The 20999-nt window shown below is 44.7% G+C and overlaps 1 protein-coding gene and 1 pseudogene across 3 annotated transcripts in view; one reads left to right on the top strand and one right to left on the bottom strand.

The window, feature by feature from the left end:
* Positions 1 to 8404: 8404 nt before the first annotated feature.
* On the bottom strand, positions 8405 to 9331 carry LOC119952443 (annotated as a pseudogene).
* Positions 9332 to 19744: 10413 nt separating this feature from the next.
* Positions 19745 to 20999, top strand: part of LOC119951340 (Krueppel-like factor 12) — a 210150-nt gene continuing 208895 nt past the window's right edge. Inside the window, exon 1 of one of the 3 annotated variants that reach the window (XM_038774460.1) lies at positions 19745 to 20154. In XM_038774460.1, the coding sequence (XP_038630388.1) occupies positions 20134 to 20154 (21 nt within the window). In that variant the 5' untranslated portion in view covers positions 19745 to 20133. The remainder of the gene's footprint in view (positions 20155 to 20999) is intronic. The other 2 variants (XM_038774461.1, XM_038774459.1) reach the window with 2 other exon arrangements.

Genomic DNA, 20999 nt, shown 5'->3' with positions numbered 1-20999 from the left:
CTGGAATTGCGGTGCTGAGGACCCAGGTTCGAATTCCAGTCCTGGATCACTGGATCACGTGGAGTTTGCACGTTCTCACAATGTCTGCGTGGGTTTGACCCTCACAACCCAAAGATGTGCAGGTTAGTTGGATTGGCCATGCTAAATTGCCACTTAATTGGAAAAAAAATAATTGGATACTCTAAATTTATGATAAAAGAAATATATGTAAACATTCAGTGCAATTTCCTGGATGTTATCAGGTTTTGAGGATTTTAAAAATTCTTTCATAGGATGAGGGCATTACTGGCAAAGCCAGCATTAATGCCCATCCCTAATTGCCCTTGAATTGAGTGCCTTGCAAGGCCATTTCAGAGTCAACCACATTGCTGTGGGTCCGGAGTTATATGTAGGCCAGACCAGGTAAGGATAGCTAAACCGCTGGCTTTTAAAGCAGACCCAGCAGCACGGTTCGATTCCCGTACCAGCCTCCCCGGACAGGCACCGGAATGTGGCGACTAGGGGCTTTTCACAGTAACTTCATTGAAGCCTACTCGTGACAATAAGCAATTTTCATTTCATTTCATTTCATTTCCTTCCCTCAGGACATTAGTGAACCACGTGTTTTTTTATGACAATCAAAAATAGTTTCATGGTGATCGTCAGGCACTTAATTCCAGATTTTTTTAAATACTGAATTCAAATTTCACCATCTGCCTTTGTGGGATTCGAACCCAGTACCAGGTAACCCGGAACATTACTCTAAATCTGTGGCTTACGAAGTCCAGTGACAATACCACTGTGCCATCATCTCCTGGTTCAGATGTCATTTTTCCAATTAGGGGGCAATTTAGCGTGGCCAATCCTCAGTGGCATAGGCAGCAGTGCTAACCACTGCATCACCGTGCCGCCCCATACATATATTTTTAGAAACGTTAATAGTTTCTCTATCTTTTGCAGAAACTAAGTAACGATGCATGTACTATATAAAAAAAAACATTAAAAACTCGCTCTAACTCAAAGTTCGCTGCATGCTGTTTCAGGTGGTCCCACAGGGTGGGCTCAGGGACAGCACTCAGTTGGTATGGGTTAGAAGCTGGTTAGGATGTGGTTAGAAGCTCCAGCCATGCACAGTGATGATCACAGGGGAAGGACTGGCTTACAAAATCTAATGGGCATTCTTTTTTTTTTAACTTAGAGTATCCAATTATTTTTTTTTCAATTAAGGGGCAATTTAGCGTGGCCAATCCACCTAACCTGCACATCTTTGGGTTGTGGGGGTGAAACCCACGCAGACATGGGGAGAATGTGCAAATTCCACACGGACAGTGACCCAGGGCCGGGATTCGGAACCTGGGTCCTCAGCAGCGCAGTCCCAGTGCTATCCACTGCGCCACATGCCGCCCTTAATGGGCATTCTTGTTGCTGTAATTTTATGTGGAAAATGGGCATCTTAAAACCTAATTTCACAAACTGGGCAGGCTCTTCTTTGCTATCCCAGCACATTCAAATAGGTTCAAATGTTAGTTATTACCACTTTCAAATGGATTATGCATTCAGTATTTGAACAAAATATTCTATGTATATTTAACACATTTGAAATAAGCTATATGTTGTAGAAAATAAGGTATTGTATAAGGAGTACAGTTTCCAATCAAAATGATGCATTCTGTAATGTTTTCAGAACAAATTAACTCTGCAAATGCATTTGACAATGTCATGTCAAAGGCAGATCCTTGGCTCGTTCACTGCTGATGCTTCATCCTGAGCTGTTTTCTTGGCAGTTTTTGTCAGTGGTGGTTTGCCATTGCCTTCCTCTCTTAGAAATAGGGTAAGAAGATAGTCTGTCTCAGCTGGAATTGAACCCATGCTGTTGGCATTATTTGGAACTACATGCTAGCTATCTCGGCAACTGAGCTAACCTGCCCCCATTTGACAATACAAAATTTTTTTATTTTTTTTTTCTTATAAATTTAGAGTACCCAATTAATTTTTTCCAATTAAGGGGCAATTTAGCGTGGCCAATCCACCTACCCTGCACATCTTTGGGTTGTGGGGGCGAAACCCACGCAAACACGGGGAGAATGTGCAAACTCCACACGGACAGTGACCCAGAGCCGGGATCAAACCTGGGACCTCAGCGTCGTGAGGCAGCAGGGCTAACCCACTGAGCCACCGTGCTGCCCTGACAATACAAAAATTATGATTTATTGGCAATATTTGTTAAGAAATTGATTGATATATAAATTTCTTGTTCTGCCCCTCTCCTCGCAATGCCATTGGTCTGTTGGAAAATTCAGCAGAGAAGCAATTAAAATAAGCAAAAAATACAAGCTTAATGTGATATTTAAAGATCTTTCACTGGAGCAGTCTCTTCCCCATTGTAACTTACTTTTTCCCAGATGCTTTCTACAATTTGCTTTTTCCCAGTCTGATCAAAGAACAAGTGATGCGTTCAGTTAAAGCTACAGCACCCAACAGTTGCCTAGCAATGAAAGACCTACCCTACAATGCAGACAGGAGCTAAAGTTAGATGCCTCTGAAAAAAATTACTAAATTAATTTCACGATGTTTAGCCTAAATCACAATCTCAATACTGTGTAATCACCCTTTACCTTCATCCCTGGCCAAAACTGAGACAACAAGAAATGCTAAAGGATACTTCTGGATTCCTCTCTCATCTCCGTAAATGTATGGATTGAATCTAAAGGTTTTGGTTCTTTAGTAATATAAGTAGGGAGTCAGGTAATCCATACAGGATAGTAGACTGGCGTATGCAATTCTCCTGATTCATGTGACAACAGAGGAGCAAATGCACAGTAAAATGTAAATATCAAAAAGTTTCTGTTTCAGTTGTTTCACCTATAGCTTCATGAAAATGGCATCTCCCATTAGACTTCCCTTTTCTTTTAAGAAACTTGTTGTACTTGTTCATTAAATGCTCACCACAGAAAGTGAAATCTTATCATTACAGACATAAATACCGTTGAACAATGCAATTTGTCAATGATAGCCAATCAAACCCTCTGACACTGAAAATTCATTATTAGAATTGTGGAATCTCATTCTTTCAGGTTTTGAATCTCTGATAAGATTTTTAAAATGTCAAATATTAAACTTAACATTTTGTCTTAATTTTTCCTTTTAGTCTCTCCTTTTTCTCTTAAACAAGTCTTTCTTTTTCTCCCTTTATTTCCCTTTATTATTAATTTGACATTGGAGGATTCTCTGGCCGATTGGCGCAAATCCCGCTATGTCGGGAGAGAAATCCCATTCTTCCAGCCCATTTCAGCTGGCGCGATCTGGATTTGCCCAGAAAGAGAGAGAAACGCATCAAAACTTATTAGCATTGGGCGGCATGGTGACGCAGTGGTAGCACTGTCCGTGTGGAATTTGTACATTCTCCCCATGATTAGCCATGCTAAATTGCCCTTAATTGGAAAAATTAAAAATGAACTAATTCACATTCATTTTAATCTCATTAGTGAGATAATAGTTGAATACAGCAGCCTCATTCACCCGCTGCCCCCAGCTGGACGTCACCCGGGCTTGAATCTACTGTTCCCTAAAAACAGGGACCAGGTACCAGAGACACTGAGGGGGAGCAAAGGGGTGAGTACCCACTCTACACTTACCTCCAGGGTGCCTAGGGGATCATTAAGGGGAGATGGGGGTTGGTGGGTGGCTTGGGCTGGGGGTGCTCAGGTCAGGGATCTTTCCCGAGATAGGGGAGTATGGCATGTCTTCCCTCTTTAGCTTTGAAAACCTTTAGACACTCTCCCAGCATGTCAATTTCAATGATCCGTCAGTTGTAGGTAAAAAATCTTCCCTCTATAACCTTGAAAACCTTTGATGTCTCTCCCAGCATATCAAGTTCAAAAATCTGTCAAATGAAGGTTAACGTCTTCTCTATGTTGGTCCCTTTGAAGTTCTTTTTTCACATTCAATTTCATCCCCCTTTAACTTTTTCAAGCCTTTGCGCTTGCTGGTATGCATACAAGCTTTGAACTCCATTATTTACATTCAATTTTTTTGTCCACTACAGTTACACGCCTCTTTATTGACATATATAGGCAATTTCAAAGCTGCGATCAGCTTTTGTCAGAATTCTCCGGCTGTTCATGCCAAACGGATGCTCTGGTCTTGCTGGCAGCACACTCTCTCCTGTGGGTTTCCCGACAGCGTGGTAAGGGGTCAATGACAGCGGTGGGAGCAGAGAATCCCACCACCAACATATGGTGTGCTGCGTCCCGCTGCCAAGAAACACCCAGCTGGGACCTGAAGAATCCCATCCTTTGTTTATTGTTATAACTCTTCACAGTCAGGGCAGCACGGTGGCCTAGTGGTTAGCATAACCGCCTTACGGCGCTGAGGTCCCAGGTTCGATCCCGGCTCTGGGTCACTGTCCGTGTGGAGTTTGCACATTCTCCCCGTGTCTGCGTGGGTTTTCGCCCCCACAACCCAAAAATGTGCAGAGTAGGTGGATTGGCCACGCTAAATTGCCCCTTAATATAAAAAAAAAATAATTGGGTAATCTAAATTTAAAAAAAAAAAATAACTCTTCACAGTCCATTAACTTTGAAGTGCTTCATCTTTTGAACAGGTGTTGTTTCTAACCACAGTTTTTTCAACTGGAGTTTCCTCTGTTCTTCTTAGAAGTCCTTCTTAGAAAGATCAGTCTGACTGCTGCACCCTGTTCCCTGGTAGTGCCAACCAGTCAGTGGCAACCATTTTCCCACTGCCAGGGTGCCGGGGGCAGTGCCAGATTGCTACAGCCATAGGGCAGGGATTGAAGGGGGTTCTTGAAGGGGGAGGGGCATTAAGGGGGTCCCTGAAGGGAGGGCCTTTGGTGAACCAATAGTGGTGTGTTGCTCACTTGGGGGATGGGGGCCTTGTCAGTGATTGTGGGGGAGGGGGTGCCTCAGGGTTATTCTGAGATCAGGGCGCCCCCCTCTCTGAGGATCTGACGTTGCTGGTACCTTCAGGGCCCTTTTCGGCGGTTTCACCCCTGGGTCCAAAAAAATGACTAATTGTGGGAGAATTGCGATGGGAATCATGTCGGAATAACCGGCATGATTCGCACTGTTTTCTTGCCTGAAATGACAATCATTTTTTCGGAGAATCCGCCCATTGATTTCACCTTCTTTAATTCACCATCCTTCCCAATCCTTCCTACATTTACTTTTCAATCCATAAATTTCATTGCTTAAGGAAATATCCTTCTGGTTTCTGTGTTCAGTCAGTTCCCAGATTCCCAATTGTCTGCTATGAGGGACTGGTTTAGCATAGTGGGCTAAACAGCTGGCTTGTAATGCAGAACAAGGCCAGCAGCGCGGGTTCAATTCCCGTACTGGCCTCCCCGGACAGGCGCCGGAATGTGGCGATTAGGGGCTTTTCACAGTAACTTCATTAAAGCCTACTTGTGACAATAAGCAATTATTATTATGCTGTTATCACCACACATGCTCAGCAAATTTAAGGGGAAAATGTTTTGGGGCTGAAGAGCACAGAGCTCAGCTAACTAATCTATTTAAGGAAAGACTCTGTTTAATGCCCCACTGTAGAAAATATTTTTCTATTATGTTTGCAATGAACAGGCATCTCAGTTTCTCGCACAAGACAAATGCAGCTTAGTCATGTGCAGTATGCTGTCTGATTAACGTACTCTTTCACCATCTGTGTAACCCTTCCAGCTTTAACCTAGATATCTTTCAGCTTTGGCAAAGAGAATGGATGCCTAACACCACCCCCCCTCTCCCATCCCCATAATTTCTGCAGTAATATTTCAATTATTACTTCAATCCTTAGAAGTGGGTGCTCTATTTCTTCCAAATATTGTTGCAGTCATTGAGCCACTGAATAAAAATCTCCCCTTGCAGTAAAAGAAGCTGCAGCTGAACAATTCCAAAGATGAGAGAGGGGATTTCTACTCTCTATAAGTAAATACGGGCAGCACGGTAGCATAGTGGTTAGCACTATGGCTTCACAGCACCAGGGTCCGAGGTTCGATTCCCGGCTTGTGTCACTGTCTGTGCGGATTCTGCACATTCGCCCCATGTCTGTGTGGGTTTCCTCCAGATCTCGCATTTCCTGAAAAAGTCCTGAAAGACCTATTATTAGGACATTTGGACATTCTGAATTCTCCCCCTGTGTACCTGATCAGGCGCCGGATTGTGGCGACTAGGGACTTTTCACAGTAACTTCATTGCAGTGTTAACGTAAGCCTACATGTGACAATAAAGATTTCTTTTTTTAAATGGTTGCATGGGTAATGAATGGAGCCCAGAATCTAGCAGTAAAGTTAACATGACCAGGCCCTTAATAAAGGGCCTGCAATAAAACTCCCAATTATTGGGGTTACACATGATGGACGCGATACATATGCATGATGGAACACACCCAATTAATGCAGGACATGCCTGGTGAGTCAATTCTGGTGTGTAGCACTGATGATGAGCTCTCTTGTGCCATCCTTCCGCTTTCAAAATATATGTTATATAATAGTTGTGATGTTAACATAAAGAGTGGTTGAAAAATCACAACTGAAGAAGGCAAGGTGAAAGTGTACAGAGAGACATTATATGTAAAAATTTTAATAAATTTGCAAACTTCCTGTGTTGTTAGTTAACAGTGAGTTTACCAGTACCTTGCTTATAACATCAGTGATCTTATTCATAAAGTCTTACACAAAGTAAATGTGATCCATAGTAAGTGTGTACTGTCCACAATGCTATCAGTATATAGACATACTAGCATGTACCCTGCTTACAATAATTCAGCAAATGCACTATTTATAATAAGTGTTGCAATCCCTTGTTATATGTCAATTAATTAATTAATAGGGTCTCTTATTTCCAGTAACTGAGACATTGAGAAGATGAACAGTAAGGAGAAAGACCTTATTAATCCCAGCCAAGATTGCAGTCATGTAAATAATTATTGATACTGTCATGGGGTGGGTTAAAAGTTCAGGAGAAATTGGCAACTTTTTGGGGGAAATATATTATTTTTAAAATTGATTTATAGGATGTGGGTGTCACTGGTTAGACTTTCATTAATTGCCCATCCATAGTTGCCCTTCAGATGTAGGTTGCCCAATGTGCTGTTAAGGAGGAACTTCCAGGATTTTGCCCCAGCGACAGTGAAGGAACGGCGATATATTTCCAAGTCAGGGTGGTGAATGACTTGGAGGGGAACCTCCAGGTGGTGAGGTTTCCAGATATTTGCTGCTCTTGTCCTTTGAAATGGTAGTGGCCTTGGGTTTGGAAGGTGCTGTCTAAGGAACCTTGGCGAGTTACTGCTGTGCATCTTTTAGATGGTACACACGGCTGCCACTGTTCGTTGTGGTAGGGGGTTTGAATGTTTGTCGAAGGGGGAGCAACCAAGAGGGCTGTTTTGTCCTGGATGGTGTCAAGCTTCTTGAGAGTTGTTGGAGATGAGTGAGGTCAGGAGCTGAGTGACCCTGGCGGAATCCAAACTGAGCATCCATACTGAGCGTCCGTGAGCAGGTTATTGCTGAGTAGGTGCCTCTTGACAACACTGTGTTTTAAAATAAATTTAGAGTATCCAATTATTTTTTTCCAATTAAGGGGCAATTTAGTGTGGCCAATTCACCTACTCTGCACATCTTTGGGTTGTGGGCGTGACCCACACTAACACGGGGAAAATGTGCAAACTCTACATGGACGCTTGATAGCACTGTTGATGACTCCTTCCATCACTTTATTGATGATGGAAAGTAGAGTGATGATATGGTAATTGCCTGGGTTGCATTGTCCTGTTTCCTGCGTACAGGACACACCTGGGCAATTTTCCACATTGCTGGGTAGATACCAGTGTTGTAGCTGTACTGGAACAGCTTGGCTAGGGGTGTGGTTGAAGGGGTTTGGAGGGGAGGGGGGTTGCGGTGTTGGTTGTGAACCCACAGGACTCTGCAGGATGCCCTACTCCAGCAATTTCTGGTTACATCTTTCAAATATGGTCGGTATTTGCTCAAATCGGCCACCAGTAGGTTGTGGAACATGAATCCTTGGCATGTTATGGCTTCCGAACACAAATTATAAATATTTTAACGAGAATATCTATTTTTCAGCCCTTTAGATCACCAGGTCCTCCTCTTTTCCAAGCTAAATACACATTGCCTGAAGTTAATATTCAGCCCAAGAAATATATTTGTAAAATAATATCAATTTATTACCAGTTCAGCTCACAGACCCATGCATCATTTAAAAAAAGGTTTACATGACCCAAATAAATCCCCTGGACACAGAATCCCACATCTATTATGTACATTTATAACATGATTCAAAACACTCACTGGTGCACATTTTACAGAGAAAAATAATTTTGTGTTTAATCCCACAGTTTCAATCTGGGGAGGAGCATAAAGCTTTTAAATTGATTAACGAAATCCAGTCTGATCATCTCATCCAGAGGAAGAAGTGAATCCCAGCAACTGTTCGATTGATTTGTAGCGCTGTTCATCTGCCTCCGACTCCTCAACCAAACTGACCGCTTTCTCCATCTGGGAACACTGCTCGTTTCACCTGCTTCAACGCATGAGCCAGCTGATAGCTGAAAACTGCTCCACACAGTAACCACTCAGTGGCATCTACCAGCAGCTCGCTAGCTCCTTTGAGCGAGGTGAAGAGCACTTTCCGCGGCGGGGTCAGCTTGGACACCCCAAAACCATGCCCACTGCCGCCTTCAGCTGTTTCTTGATGTCACGTGGAGTGAATCATATTGGCTGAAGACTGGCATCTGTGATGCTGAGGACCTCTGGAAGAGACCGAGATGGATCATCCACTCGGCATTTCTGGCTGAAGATTGTAGCGAATACCTCAGCCTTGTCTTTTGCACATATGGGCTTGGCTCCTCCATCATTGAGGATGGGGATCTTTGTGGAGCCTCCTCCTCTAATGAGTTGTTTAATTGTCCACCACCATTCACGGCTGGATGTGGCAGGACTGCAGAGCTTAGATCTGATGCGTTGGTTGCGGAATCACTTAGCTCTGTCTATTACTTTTTTTTTAAATTTAGAGTACCCAATTCATTTTTTCCAATTAAGGGGCAATTTAGCGTGGCCAATCCACCTACCCTGCACATCTTTGGGTTGGGGGGCGAAACCCACTCAAACACGGGGAGAATGTGCAAACTCCACATGGACAGTGACCCAGAGCCGGGATCGAACCTGAAACCTCGGTGCCGTGAGGCAGCAGTGCTAACCACTGTGCCACCGTGCTGCCCTGCTCTGTCTATTACTTGCCGATTATGCTTTAATCCTGTGCTGTAGCTTCACCAGGTCGACACCTCATTTTTTGGTATGCCTGATGTTGCTCCCGGCATGCTCTCCTGCACTCTCCATTGAACCAGGGTTGATCCCGTGGCTTGGTGGTAATGGTAGAGGGGGGGGATATGCCTGACCATGAGGTTACAAATTGTGGTTGATAACAATTCTGCTGCTGCTGTTGGCCCACAGCATCTCAAGGATGACCAGTCTTGAGTTGCTAGATCTGTTCGAAGTCTATCCCATTTAGTGCCAGCAGCATAGGTTCAATTCCAGGACTGGCCTCCCAAAACAGGCGCTGGAATGTGGCGACTAGGGGCTTTTCACTGTAACTTCACTGAAGTTTACTTGTGACAATAAGCGATTATTATTGTTACGGTGGTAGTACCTGTAGCCACCTAAGATGGACACTGGGCTACAAAATGGAGAACTGCTAAGGCTGCAGGGAAAAACAGTCTTAGCAAGGACAAGCAGTTTGCAGGAGACTAATTAGCATTCTGCACATACAGAAACCAGTTTGTGGCCAGGTGCAGTGTCTCAGCCAAAGGTGTAAATGGCAACAAGATCTACATAGTAATGAGGTGATCCGGATCCAGACCCCACACAATAGAAACATTTAAGTATGAACGGATACTTTTGAGTAGACGCCCAGACAGAACGGCACCACTGTATCCAACACAATGAACCATAGGGACAGCCCACTCATCGAGGAACGACCCTCAGATTGGGGGGTTTGGAAGATATCGATTGGGAAAGGCCCAATCGATACATGGCAGGTAAAAGGCCCGCCCCGAAGGGGCACGGACTTCTAGGGACTATAAAAGTAGACCCCGCACATGGTTCAGTCTGTTTTGGCTCCGGCTCTCTGCTGTTTTGTCGCTCCGGCTCTGCTTTGCTGCTACATCGCATCCTGACTCCAGTTCCATCACCAGCCGTTGAGCCATCAGCCATCGAACTGTAAGTGCCAATACAACGATCGCTACGTGATCCAGACGTTGCTAGATCCTGACAACTTTAAGTACCTGAGAGTTGCAGACCAAGAACGGGACGAAGGCCTTGCTCCCTGACCTTGCCTGTTCCTGTCTAGATAAGTATTTTAGTTGTTTAGTATTAGAAGTAAGTTAGTCTCTTTAGCGTATGCATGTGTATTTATTATTTGTCATAATAAATATCAATCGTTTGGACTTACTAATCGGTGTACAGATTTATTACTTTGAACCTGACCTTGATATACTTGTGAGGTGTCTAAATACGGCACCTGGCGACTCCTGAGCATAATTACATACACAGAGCCATAGTAGTGTTAAGCACACGGCCTTTAAACGGAGGCGTGTTAATACACTCCAGTAAAACGAGCAACATACCACACAAGACGATGGAGGGTATCCTCAATGTGAAGATGGGATTTTCTCTCCACAAGGACTGTGCGGTGGTCACTTCTACTGATACTGTCATGGACAGATGCATCTGCAGCAGGCAGATTGGTGAGGATGAGGTCAAGTATAATTTTCACTCTATTGACCATAAAATAATTGATTTGAAATAAAGATTAAGATTTAGAGTTATTAGGAGAGATCTGCAGTGGTAACAAAAATAAAAGGGAAAGTGATTTTAATTATCCTAAAATGGACTGCGGCAAAACATGTTTGCGGTCACAAAGATAAAGACCTTAGAATACTTCCTTTTTAAAACTAAATTTAGAGTACCCAATTCTTTTTTTCCAATTAAGGAGCAATTTAGCATGGCCAATCACCTAGCCTGCACATCTTTGAGTTGTGGGGGTGAGACTCACGCAGACACGGGAAGAATGTGGAAACTCCCACGGACAGTGACCCGGTGGTGGGATCAAAGCCAGGGTGTGAGGGGTCTCTGACAATGCTGTCTGCCTTCCTGAGGCAGTATGAGGTGTAAACCCGTACCAGCCTCCCCGAACAGGCGCTGGAATGTGGCGACTAGGGGCTTTTCACAGTAACTTAATTTGAAGCCTACTTGTCACAACACGTGATTTTTTTCATTCTTTCTTTTCTAAACAGAATCAATGGGAGGGTGGCAAGCATGTGTGACGCATTGGGCTGAGTTCACCACATTCTGCAGTTTCTTGTGATTTTGGTTCTGTGATTGTGATTCTGCAGTTGCTGTCATAATATACATCCATGTATATAATGGAGTGCAGACAGGCAGTGATTGACACACAGGATGACCAGTGAGCACACAGAACATAGCAGCCAATCACCAGACAGGACACGACCACTATAAAGCCAGAGGGCACCAGTTTTCCCGCTCTCTTGGGATCCAGCCTCTGAGACAGTCAGAGCTTGTGAGCATTAGCCAGTGCAAACACCATGGGCGCGATTATCCGCCCCCCACGCCAGGTGGGAGAATAGCGGGAGGGTCTCCCGACATTTTTCACGCCCGTCCGCTATTCTCCCCCCCCCCCCACACCTGACCCATGCCACGAATCGGCACTCGCCGTTTTTTATGGCGAGCGGCGATTCTCCGAGCCCGATGGGCCGAGCGGCCGGGCCTCCACGCCCGTTTCAATCCGGCAGCAAACACACCTGCTCGCTGCCATCGTGAAACGGGCGTCAGATGCCCGTTTGGGGCATCTGGGGGCCCGATTGGCACGGCAGTACCACGGCCGTGCCAAGGGGGGCATAGGCCCATGATCGGTGCCCACGATTGCGGGTCGTGCGTCCGTAACGGACGCACTCTTTTCCCTCCGCCACCCCGCAAGATCAAGCCGCCATGTCTTGCGGGGCGGCTGAGGGAAAAGACGGCAACTGCGCATGTGCGGGTTGGCGTTGTCCAACCTGCGCATGCACGGCTGACGTCATCGGCCGCGTCAGCCAGCGTGACGCTTGACGTGCGACCTTGACGACCGTCGTCAAGGCCGCGCCGCCGTGACGCACGGGGCCACGCTCCTAGCCCCGCCCGGGGGGGAGAATCGGCCCCGGAAGTGGCCGTGAAGGCTGCCGTGGGTCACGGCCTGTCCCGCGGCAGCCTTTACGATTCTCCGCATTTGGTAGTCAGTTAGTCTGGTCAGGCTAGCCTCAGGACTCCAGTCAAGTCAACATAGTGTCAACTCCAGTTGAACATGTAAAATAGTTAGATGTTAAATAAAATCGTGTTGCATCTCATCAAGTGTTGGAAGTCTGTCTCTCGCTACACTGCAGCAAACGCAGTCCACATAGACCCAGCCTACTCAACACATCAGTTGCCATACCAGGTTGTGATGCAGCTGGATAGTATGCTTTCTATGGCACATCTGTAGAAGTTTATGAGAGTTGATGCTGCCATGCCGAATTTCTTTAGCTTTCGTGGGAAGTAGAGACGTTGTTGGTCTTTCTTGACTGTTCCATCAATGTGAGTGGACCAGGTCAGACTGTTTGTGATGGTGACCCTCAGGAATTTAAAGCTATTGACCATCTCCACTTCGGAGCCATAGTTCTTCTTTGGTACTCGTATTATGGTGGTCTTCTTGAAGCAGGTGGGGACCTCGGAGTGGAGAAGTGAGGTGTTGAAGATATCTGCGAAAACACTCACCAGCTGGTCAGTGCAAGGTATGAGTGCTCATCCAGGGATTCCGTCGAGGCCCGTTGCTTTCCACGGGTTCGCTTTCAAGAAAGCAGCTCTTACTTCTGCGGCTGTAATAGTGGGCATGGGTGTGTCCAGGGCTGTTGGGGCGGGTAGCACTGATGTATTGGTTGACTGTTCAAAGCGGGCATAAAACTTGTTTAGTTCATCGGGGCGGGATGCTCCAGCCCCAGATAGAGTTGAAATGGACTATTTTCTTGTTGTTTCAGTGAGAATAAAGATCGCAAGTCAGGTAATATTTTCACTGTGGTTGAGCAGTATTGTTTAAGAAGCAATTGTAAGCTATTTCCAGGTGTGAGGTTGAAGATTTTAATAGTGTTAGTAATCAAGTTTATTTTAATGTACTATATTCCTATTTTTTCTTGCAATCACTCCTGGAGTGAAGTACCCTTTCCTCACAGTCTTTTGAAATTAAAATGAAATATTGGGGTTTCAAACCAGTATCCTAGCCACTGTTCGGGCCTGGCCTGAGATTGTAATCATTCTTTTTTTAAATTCCAATTAAGGGACAATTTAGCGTGGCCAATCCACCTACCCTGCACATGTTTGGGTTGTGGGGGTGAAACCCACGCAGACACGGGGAGAGTGTACAAACTCCACACAGACAGTGACCCAGGACCGGGATTCGAACCAGGGCCCTCAGCACCACAGTCCCAGTGCTAACCACTGCGCAACGTGCGGCTCCACCTTGCCATCCTGAGATCGTAATAATGACCAGTTCTGTAAATTGATTCAGAATCTTCACTATTGTCATAACTCTGCACTTGCCCTATCTAACTCTTAGTATTTGACTTTCCTGCATCATATTGTTTGAAACTCCTCTCAATTTTATGTCATCAGCAAACCTAGACAATTTTCTTTTTGTCTCCAGTTCCGAATTATTTACATACACTGTGCAAAGCAATGGACTTGGCAGTGATCCCTGCAGAACCCTGCTCATGCCCATTTGCTCATTCTCATTCTCATTTTGGCTCAATCTTGTTTAAGCAAATTTCAAACCACTTCAGAAGCTTATTGCCTGGTCCATACCTTGGGAACTAAACACATGTGCATATAGTCCAAGTCATGCTGAAATCTAAATATAACACGTTCACTGAATTTCTTGTGACCTATCTCCCATAAATGCGTTCTGATTCTCTTCTACTAAATCATACTCACCCAAATACTTCATTATCCCCTTTTCGGGGTGCCACTTTATAATTTTAGTATCATATTAACTGTTACCTCTTCCTCAGGAATTACTCATTTTCTAATGGTATAGGATAATTACTTCCTATTGATAGCATCGAGGGATTGATCAATCTCACTAGTCACTTTTAAAAAATAAATTTAGAGTACCCAATTCATTTTTCCAATTAAGGGGCAATTTAGCGTGGCCAATCCACCTAACCTGCACATCTTTTGGGCTGTGGTGGCGAAATGCACGCAAACACAGGGAGAATGTGCAAACTCCACACGGACAGTGACCCAGGATCAAACCTGGGACCTCGGCCCCGTGAGGCAGCAGGGCTGACCCACTGCGCCACCGTGCTGCCCTCACTCGTCACTTTTATCAATTTTTGTACATGCGCCATCCAACTTGATGACTTGTTTCCCCTTAACTTCCTTACCTTTTCAATGACTGCCATTTCTCAATTTTATTTTAAAGGACAAAGAAAAGTACAGGAACAGGCATTTCAGTCCTCGAAGCCTGTGCCAATCATGATGCTCTCACTAAATAAAAGACCTTTTGCCCTCACTTGATCCGTGCCCCTCTATTTTCTCCCTATTCATGTATCCATCCAGATGCCTCTTAAATGTTGCTAAGTAGCACAGTGGTTAGCACTGTTGCTTGACCGCGGCAGGGACCTGGATTTGCTTCCCGGCTTGGGTCACTGTATGTGTGGGTTTCCTCTGGGTGCTCCAGTTTCCTCCCACAAGTCCCGAAAGACGTGCTTGTTAGGTGAATCGAAAATTCTGAATTCTCCCTCGGTGTAGGCGCCAGAGTGTGGCAACTAGGGGCTTTTCACAGTAACTTCACTGCAGTGTTAATGTAAGCCTACTTGTGACATTAATAAAAATTATTATTATATTCTCTGACAGTGAGTTCCAGGCACCCACCACTTTCTGCGTGACAAACCTACCCCGCACATCTCCCTTAAACTTTCCCCCTCTCACCTTGAATCTGTGCCCCCTTATAATTGACACTTCCACCCTTAGAAAGAAGCCACAAACTATCCACTCTGTCAATGCCTCTCATAATTTTGTAGACCTCTTTCAGGTCTCCCCTCAGCCTCTGTCTCGCCAGTGAAAACAACCTTGTTTATTCAACCTCTCCTCATAGCCAACACCATCAAGACTAGACAACATCCTGGTGAACCTCTTTTGCACTCTCTCCAAAGCTTCCACGTCCTTCTGATAATGCGGTGACCAGAATTGCATGCAATATTCCAAATGCAGCCTAACCAGGATTTTATATAGCTGCAATATGATTTCCCAACTTCTGTACTCAATGCGTCGACTCATGAAGGCAAGCATGCCATATGCCTTCTTAATCGCCTTGGCCAGCTGTGTTGCCATTTTTAGAGAACTGTGGACCTGACCCTCAGATCCCTCTGTATGTTAATGTACGCAAGGGTTCTGCCATTTACAGTATAATTCATACCTAGATTTGATCCTCCAAAACGCATCACTTCCCATTTGTCTGGATTAAACTCCACCTGCCATTTCTGTGCCCAAGTCTCCAATCTATCTATATCCTGTTGTATCCTCTGACAATCCTCGGCACTATCAGCAACTCCGCCAATCTTTGTGTCATCCACAAACTTATTAATCAGACAACCCACATTTTCCTCCAGATCATTTATATATGCTACAAACAACAGAGGTCCCAACTCTGATCCCTGCGGAACACTACTAGCTACAAATCTCCAATCTGAAAAACACCCTTCCACCGCTCCTCTCTGTCGTCTATAACCAAGCCAGTTCTGTATCCATCTAGCCAGTCCACCCTGAATCTGATGTGATTTTAGTTTTTGTACTAGTCTGCCATGTGGGACCTTGTCAAACGCCTTATTAAAGTCCATATAAACAACATCCACAGCCCTTTCCTCATCAATTTTTTTTGTCACCTCTTCATAAAACTCAATCAGGTTTGTGAGACACGACCTTCCCTGTACAAAACCATGCTGCTTGTCAGTGACTAGTCCATTTTCCTCCAAATATATCCTGTCCCTCAGTATATTTTCCAAAAGCTTCCCCACCGGGGGACTGCCAGGCTCACCGGCCTATAATTTGCTGGATTATCCCTGCTTCCTTTCTTTTAAAAAAAATGTTTGAGTACCCAATTCATTATTTCCAATTAAGGGGCAATTTAGCATGGCCAATTCATCTACCGTTCACATCTTTTGGGTTGTGGGGGCGAAATCCACGCAAACACGGGGAGAATGTGCAAACGCCACATGGATAGTGACCCAGAGCTGGAATCGAACCTGGGACCTCGGTGCTATGAGGCAGCAGCACTAACCACTGCACCACTGTGCTGCTCCCCTGCTTCCTTTCATAAACAAGGGAACAACATTGGCTATTCTCCAGTCCTCTGGAACCTCGCCTGTGGTCAAAGAAGATGTGAAGATATCTGTAAAGCCCCCAGCGATTTCTCCCCTTGCCTCCTCCAGTAACCTGGGATAGATCCCATCTGACCCCGGAGACTTGTTTACCATAATGCAATTTAGGATACTCAACACTTCCTCCTTTGATATATTGACATTCTCAAGAGCATTCACTCACCTATCCCTGACCTCAACTCCATCATGTCCTGCTCCCTGGTGAATACTGATACAAAGTACTCATTAACGATTTCATCCACTTCCTATGGTTTCATGCATAACTTCCCTCCATTGTCCTTGAGTGTGCCTACTCTTTGTCTTGCTACCCTCTTGCTCCTAACATGTGCATTAAAAAACCTCAGGATTCTCCTTGACCATGTTTGCTAAAGACATTTCATGACCTGTTTTAGCCCTACTAATTCCACGTTTAAGTTACTTCCTACTTTCACTGTACTCCTCATGAGCTTTGTCAGTTTTTAGATGCCTAGACCTATTGTATGCTTCCCTTTTCCTTTTGACTAAGCTTACAATTTCCCTTGTCATCCATGGTTCCCGAATCCTGCCATTTCTATTCTTCATTTTTGCAGGGACATCCCTATCCTGCACTTCAATTAACTGGCCTTTAAAAGCCTCCTACATGTCAGAATTGAATTTGCCCTCAAATAGCCATTCCCAATCTGCATTTCCCAGTTCCTGTCTAATCTGGATGTAATTGGCCTTCGCCCAATTAAGCACCCTCAGCCACAGGCCACTCTTGTCCTTATCCATGACTATCCAAAACCTTATGGAATTATGGCTGCTAAGCCTAAAACACTGAAGCCCCCACTGAAACATCAATCACCTGGCCTGGCTCATTCCCCAATACCAAGCCTTGCAAGCCCTCTCGCTAGTTGGATTGTCAATATACTGTATCAAAAAGCCCTCCTGGACACATCTCACAAATTGTTCTCCATCCAGCTGTCAGGGATTCCCAATCAATATGGGGGAAGGTAATGTCACCCAGCGCAACTACCCTGCTTTTTTCACACCTTTTCAGTATCTGACTACACAGCTGCTCCTCTGTCTCCTGTGGGCTGTTGGGAGGTCAAAGGTACACTCCTAACATTGTCATTTCACCCTTCGTATTCCTGAGCTCCACCCATAATGCCTCACTATACTACCTCTCCACTTTCTTTCATTCCTCTACCTCCTCCCACGTCCATGCTGTGGAGAAGTGCATCAGCTTCCAGGTGAACACAGAAAATTGATTCATTTTGTTTATTTGATCATCTTTAGTAACTTCCATCATGCCACATTTGGGACTTTTCCATTCTCTTGCAGCAAACATATTTATAGCAATGCTCGGAATTTCTTTTAATATTCCCTGCTGTGCTAACCTCATTTTATATTTGAGGTCTCCTGACCTGTTTCTTAATTGATTTTATTTCCATTTCCACATACTCACAAACTTATTCTTTAGGAACAATTTATTTTGTTTTCCCATTATTCCTTGTATTACTTGCTTTGCTGCCCATATTTTCACTGTTAACTTTCTTCCTTGAAAGTATGTTTCTGCTCTCTATCATCTGCATGTGTCTGTCGGGGGATACACGGCTTCCCTCCTGACAGGGAATCAGGTACCGGTTTCAACTCTTTCTAAACATGATTCACTTTCCTCTTATGCATTGACCCTCTAACAATCATGCATAGTCCAGCCTCCTTGGCCCATGTACAATCACTTCAAAATCCGCTCTTTTAAACCAGAAGATTTATTTCTACTTTACTCATTCTCCTTCCCATCATAAGCCCAATCATAATCACATCACTATATAATGGACATTGTTGCCAGTGCTCTCTGATCTGCTCTACCATCTCTTGTTTGAGATTTAATATTGAGACATATTATTATGGCGCCAAGGACCCAGGTTCGATCCCGGCCCCGGGTCACTGTCTACGTGTGGAGTTTTCACATTCTCCCCGTGTCTGTGTGGGTCTCACCCCACAACCCAAAGATGTGCAAGATAGGTGGACTGGCCACACTAAATTTCCCCTTAATTGGAAAATTACAAATAAAATTGGGCCTTAATTTAAAGTCATCGGAATCAAAAGATTAGTCAAGAGGCAGAGACCCTTGGAGATGAAAGGGACCATCTTGTATTTGAGAGTGGAATAGTGGAGATGCTTAGTAGGTTATTCAGTTTTTCATCAAAGAATGTCAAAGTAGAACATGAGAATATCTGAGGGTGTTTTTACAAGCCACAATTCAGGATACTATTAAAAAAGTTGAAATGAACTGGGCCCAATGTGATCCAGAACACTAACACAAGGTTAGAAGAATCCACCAACATTTAGTGTTAGATCTGTTGGAGGTAAAATGTTGAAAGTTCATAATATCAGATAAAGGGAATGAACACTTAGAAAGCCATGTACTAATCAGGAATAGTCAGTAAATGTTGATAGAGGTCATGCACGACTAGTTATTTTTTGAAATAACACAAGGGCGTATGGTGAAAATAGTGTCTGTAGATTTTCATAAAGTGTTTGATAAGTTACCGCATAAGTAACTTGCTACAAAAATTAAGCCACATGCTATCAAATTAAATGTAGCCAAATGTATAGAGAAAGGGTCAGGAAACAAAGGTGGCAAAAATAATTGGATACATTTTGAATTGGTATATTCCAATGAACTCATCAGGGATCTCTTTTACTTTCCATTTCCAAGAAACATTCAGGCATACACACAAGAGGAACGACAATGAAGTTCGTTGACAATACCAAAATGAAAGAAAATAGAAAATGATGAGCAGAAATACTGGAAGACACACGCTAGATTGGGCAGATGGGCAGCGATTCGGTTGCCATTCAATGCAGAGAAACCAGCAAATTTAGGAAACAGAAAAGTTTTTTTTAAAAGCACAGGACACATTCAGGCTGAAACTATAAAAATAATTCAAAGGGGAATTCATTCTTAAAGGAAAGTGGAGATGCATTTGCAGAGGAAGAATAGATGGGCTTAAAGTGTCGGGCAATAGTTGAAGTGGAGGGGTTCGCTGTGGGTATCAGGAATCAAATATCCTCCTTCTGTGGTGCCTATTTTTAATGTTCAAAATGCATCCCACATTATTTGAAGGAAATAACATTTTCTCGGGATGAAGTAAGGTTTGAGCACGTTGTGAATCACCCCACCCTATATTTGTCAGTTAACGCCTGCGGCGGAACAGGAGAGCAAAGGCGGTTCCCTGGTTAGGCTGGTCACTAAATTACACGTTTCACAGCAGATTGGATCGTGTCGTTAAGGGAAGTAAACGATGAGGAGGGAGAGGTCAATGTTCTCTTGAGGAATTAGTCCTATTTTAACATGTACCCTGGCTAGTTATGTAAAGGGGAGCAGGGCGGTGGTGGCCCTCCCCTCACTGATGCTCTGTTTCAGGAGCCCCCAGTTCCAGGCCGCTTGGATTGCTTTTTGAGGCGGTGCCGCACTGCGTGTTCCACGGTCACACACACACACACAGACGGGGCGTTGCCGCAAGGGTGGGGTTAGGGCCGGGCTGCTCGTTTCGACAGGCAGCCGGGCGGCAAAAAAATATATATATATCTGAGAGAAACCCCACCCCTTCCCTCCACACACACCCACACCCAGTCGCCACGCTATGAGAGCCAGTTGCTGTCAGCGCCAGGAAGCAGAGTGAAAGACGCAGCAGCGGCAACATGCATTCGGAGGTGGAGAAAGTAAGTGGCGGAACCAGTCTGTCGTTTTGTGTCGCTGATTCCTTCCCCTCCTCCCTTTGCCCAGACAACCCTCACCGGGCAAGACTGGCACCCGGTACGGCTGCTCTATCTCTGTCTGTGTCTCACATGGGCGGAGACCGGGTTACCGGTGCCTTTCTTTCATTTGCCTGAAGCCCTGGCCTCGGCGCTCACAAAGGCAGGAACCAGGGGCGGGCAGGCAGCCGGACATTGTGCTCTTAAAGGCAGAGTGCCCGCCTCCCCCACAGCAGTGCCGCCTACCCCACCCCCAACAGGCGGCATTTAAACGCGGGGCTGCAGCATCAATGCTTCATCTTAGCTTCATGTGGGAATATATTCGGTTAACGTCCCAAACATTATTGATTGATTGATGCATGTATCCAGACACTCCTTTCACATGACCACTGCTTATAGTGCGGCAATCCTCCCGTTTGCATCTTTTTAAATCCTCTTTTAAATGGTGTGGATGATGGGGCCGAAGGAGTTGCCCTCTTATTCACCGTTAAAAAAAAAGTTTGGTATAAATAACCTTTTTCTTTTCTTCACGTATAGGTTTAAATAATCTTTATATAAGTGACTGGTCTTAAAATAGCTGGCATGGTTTAATGCTCCCCCCCCCCCCCCCCCCCTCTTTCATGTTTACAGCAATCTGTAAACTCAGGATCAACATTTCTCTCGCTAATTTCCATCAAGCCATTCCTGGTTCAATGAGGAGTCCAGGAGAGTTTTCAAGGAGATGTATGAGGCGTACTTGGAACCCCCCCCCCCTCAAACTGGGTTAAGCTGTATGCATGCTAAACAGCAGGTGCATAATCCTGTAGACAGGG

Source organism: Scyliorhinus canicula, chromosome 17 (genome assembly GCF_902713615.1).
Source record: "Scyliorhinus canicula chromosome 17, sScyCan1.1, whole genome shotgun sequence".
NCBI lineage: Eukaryota > Metazoa > Chordata > Chondrichthyes > Carcharhiniformes > Scyliorhinidae > Scyliorhinus > Scyliorhinus canicula.
Note: the sequence above shows the minus strand (reverse complement) of the source record. Positions and strands in the feature narration are given on the sequence as shown.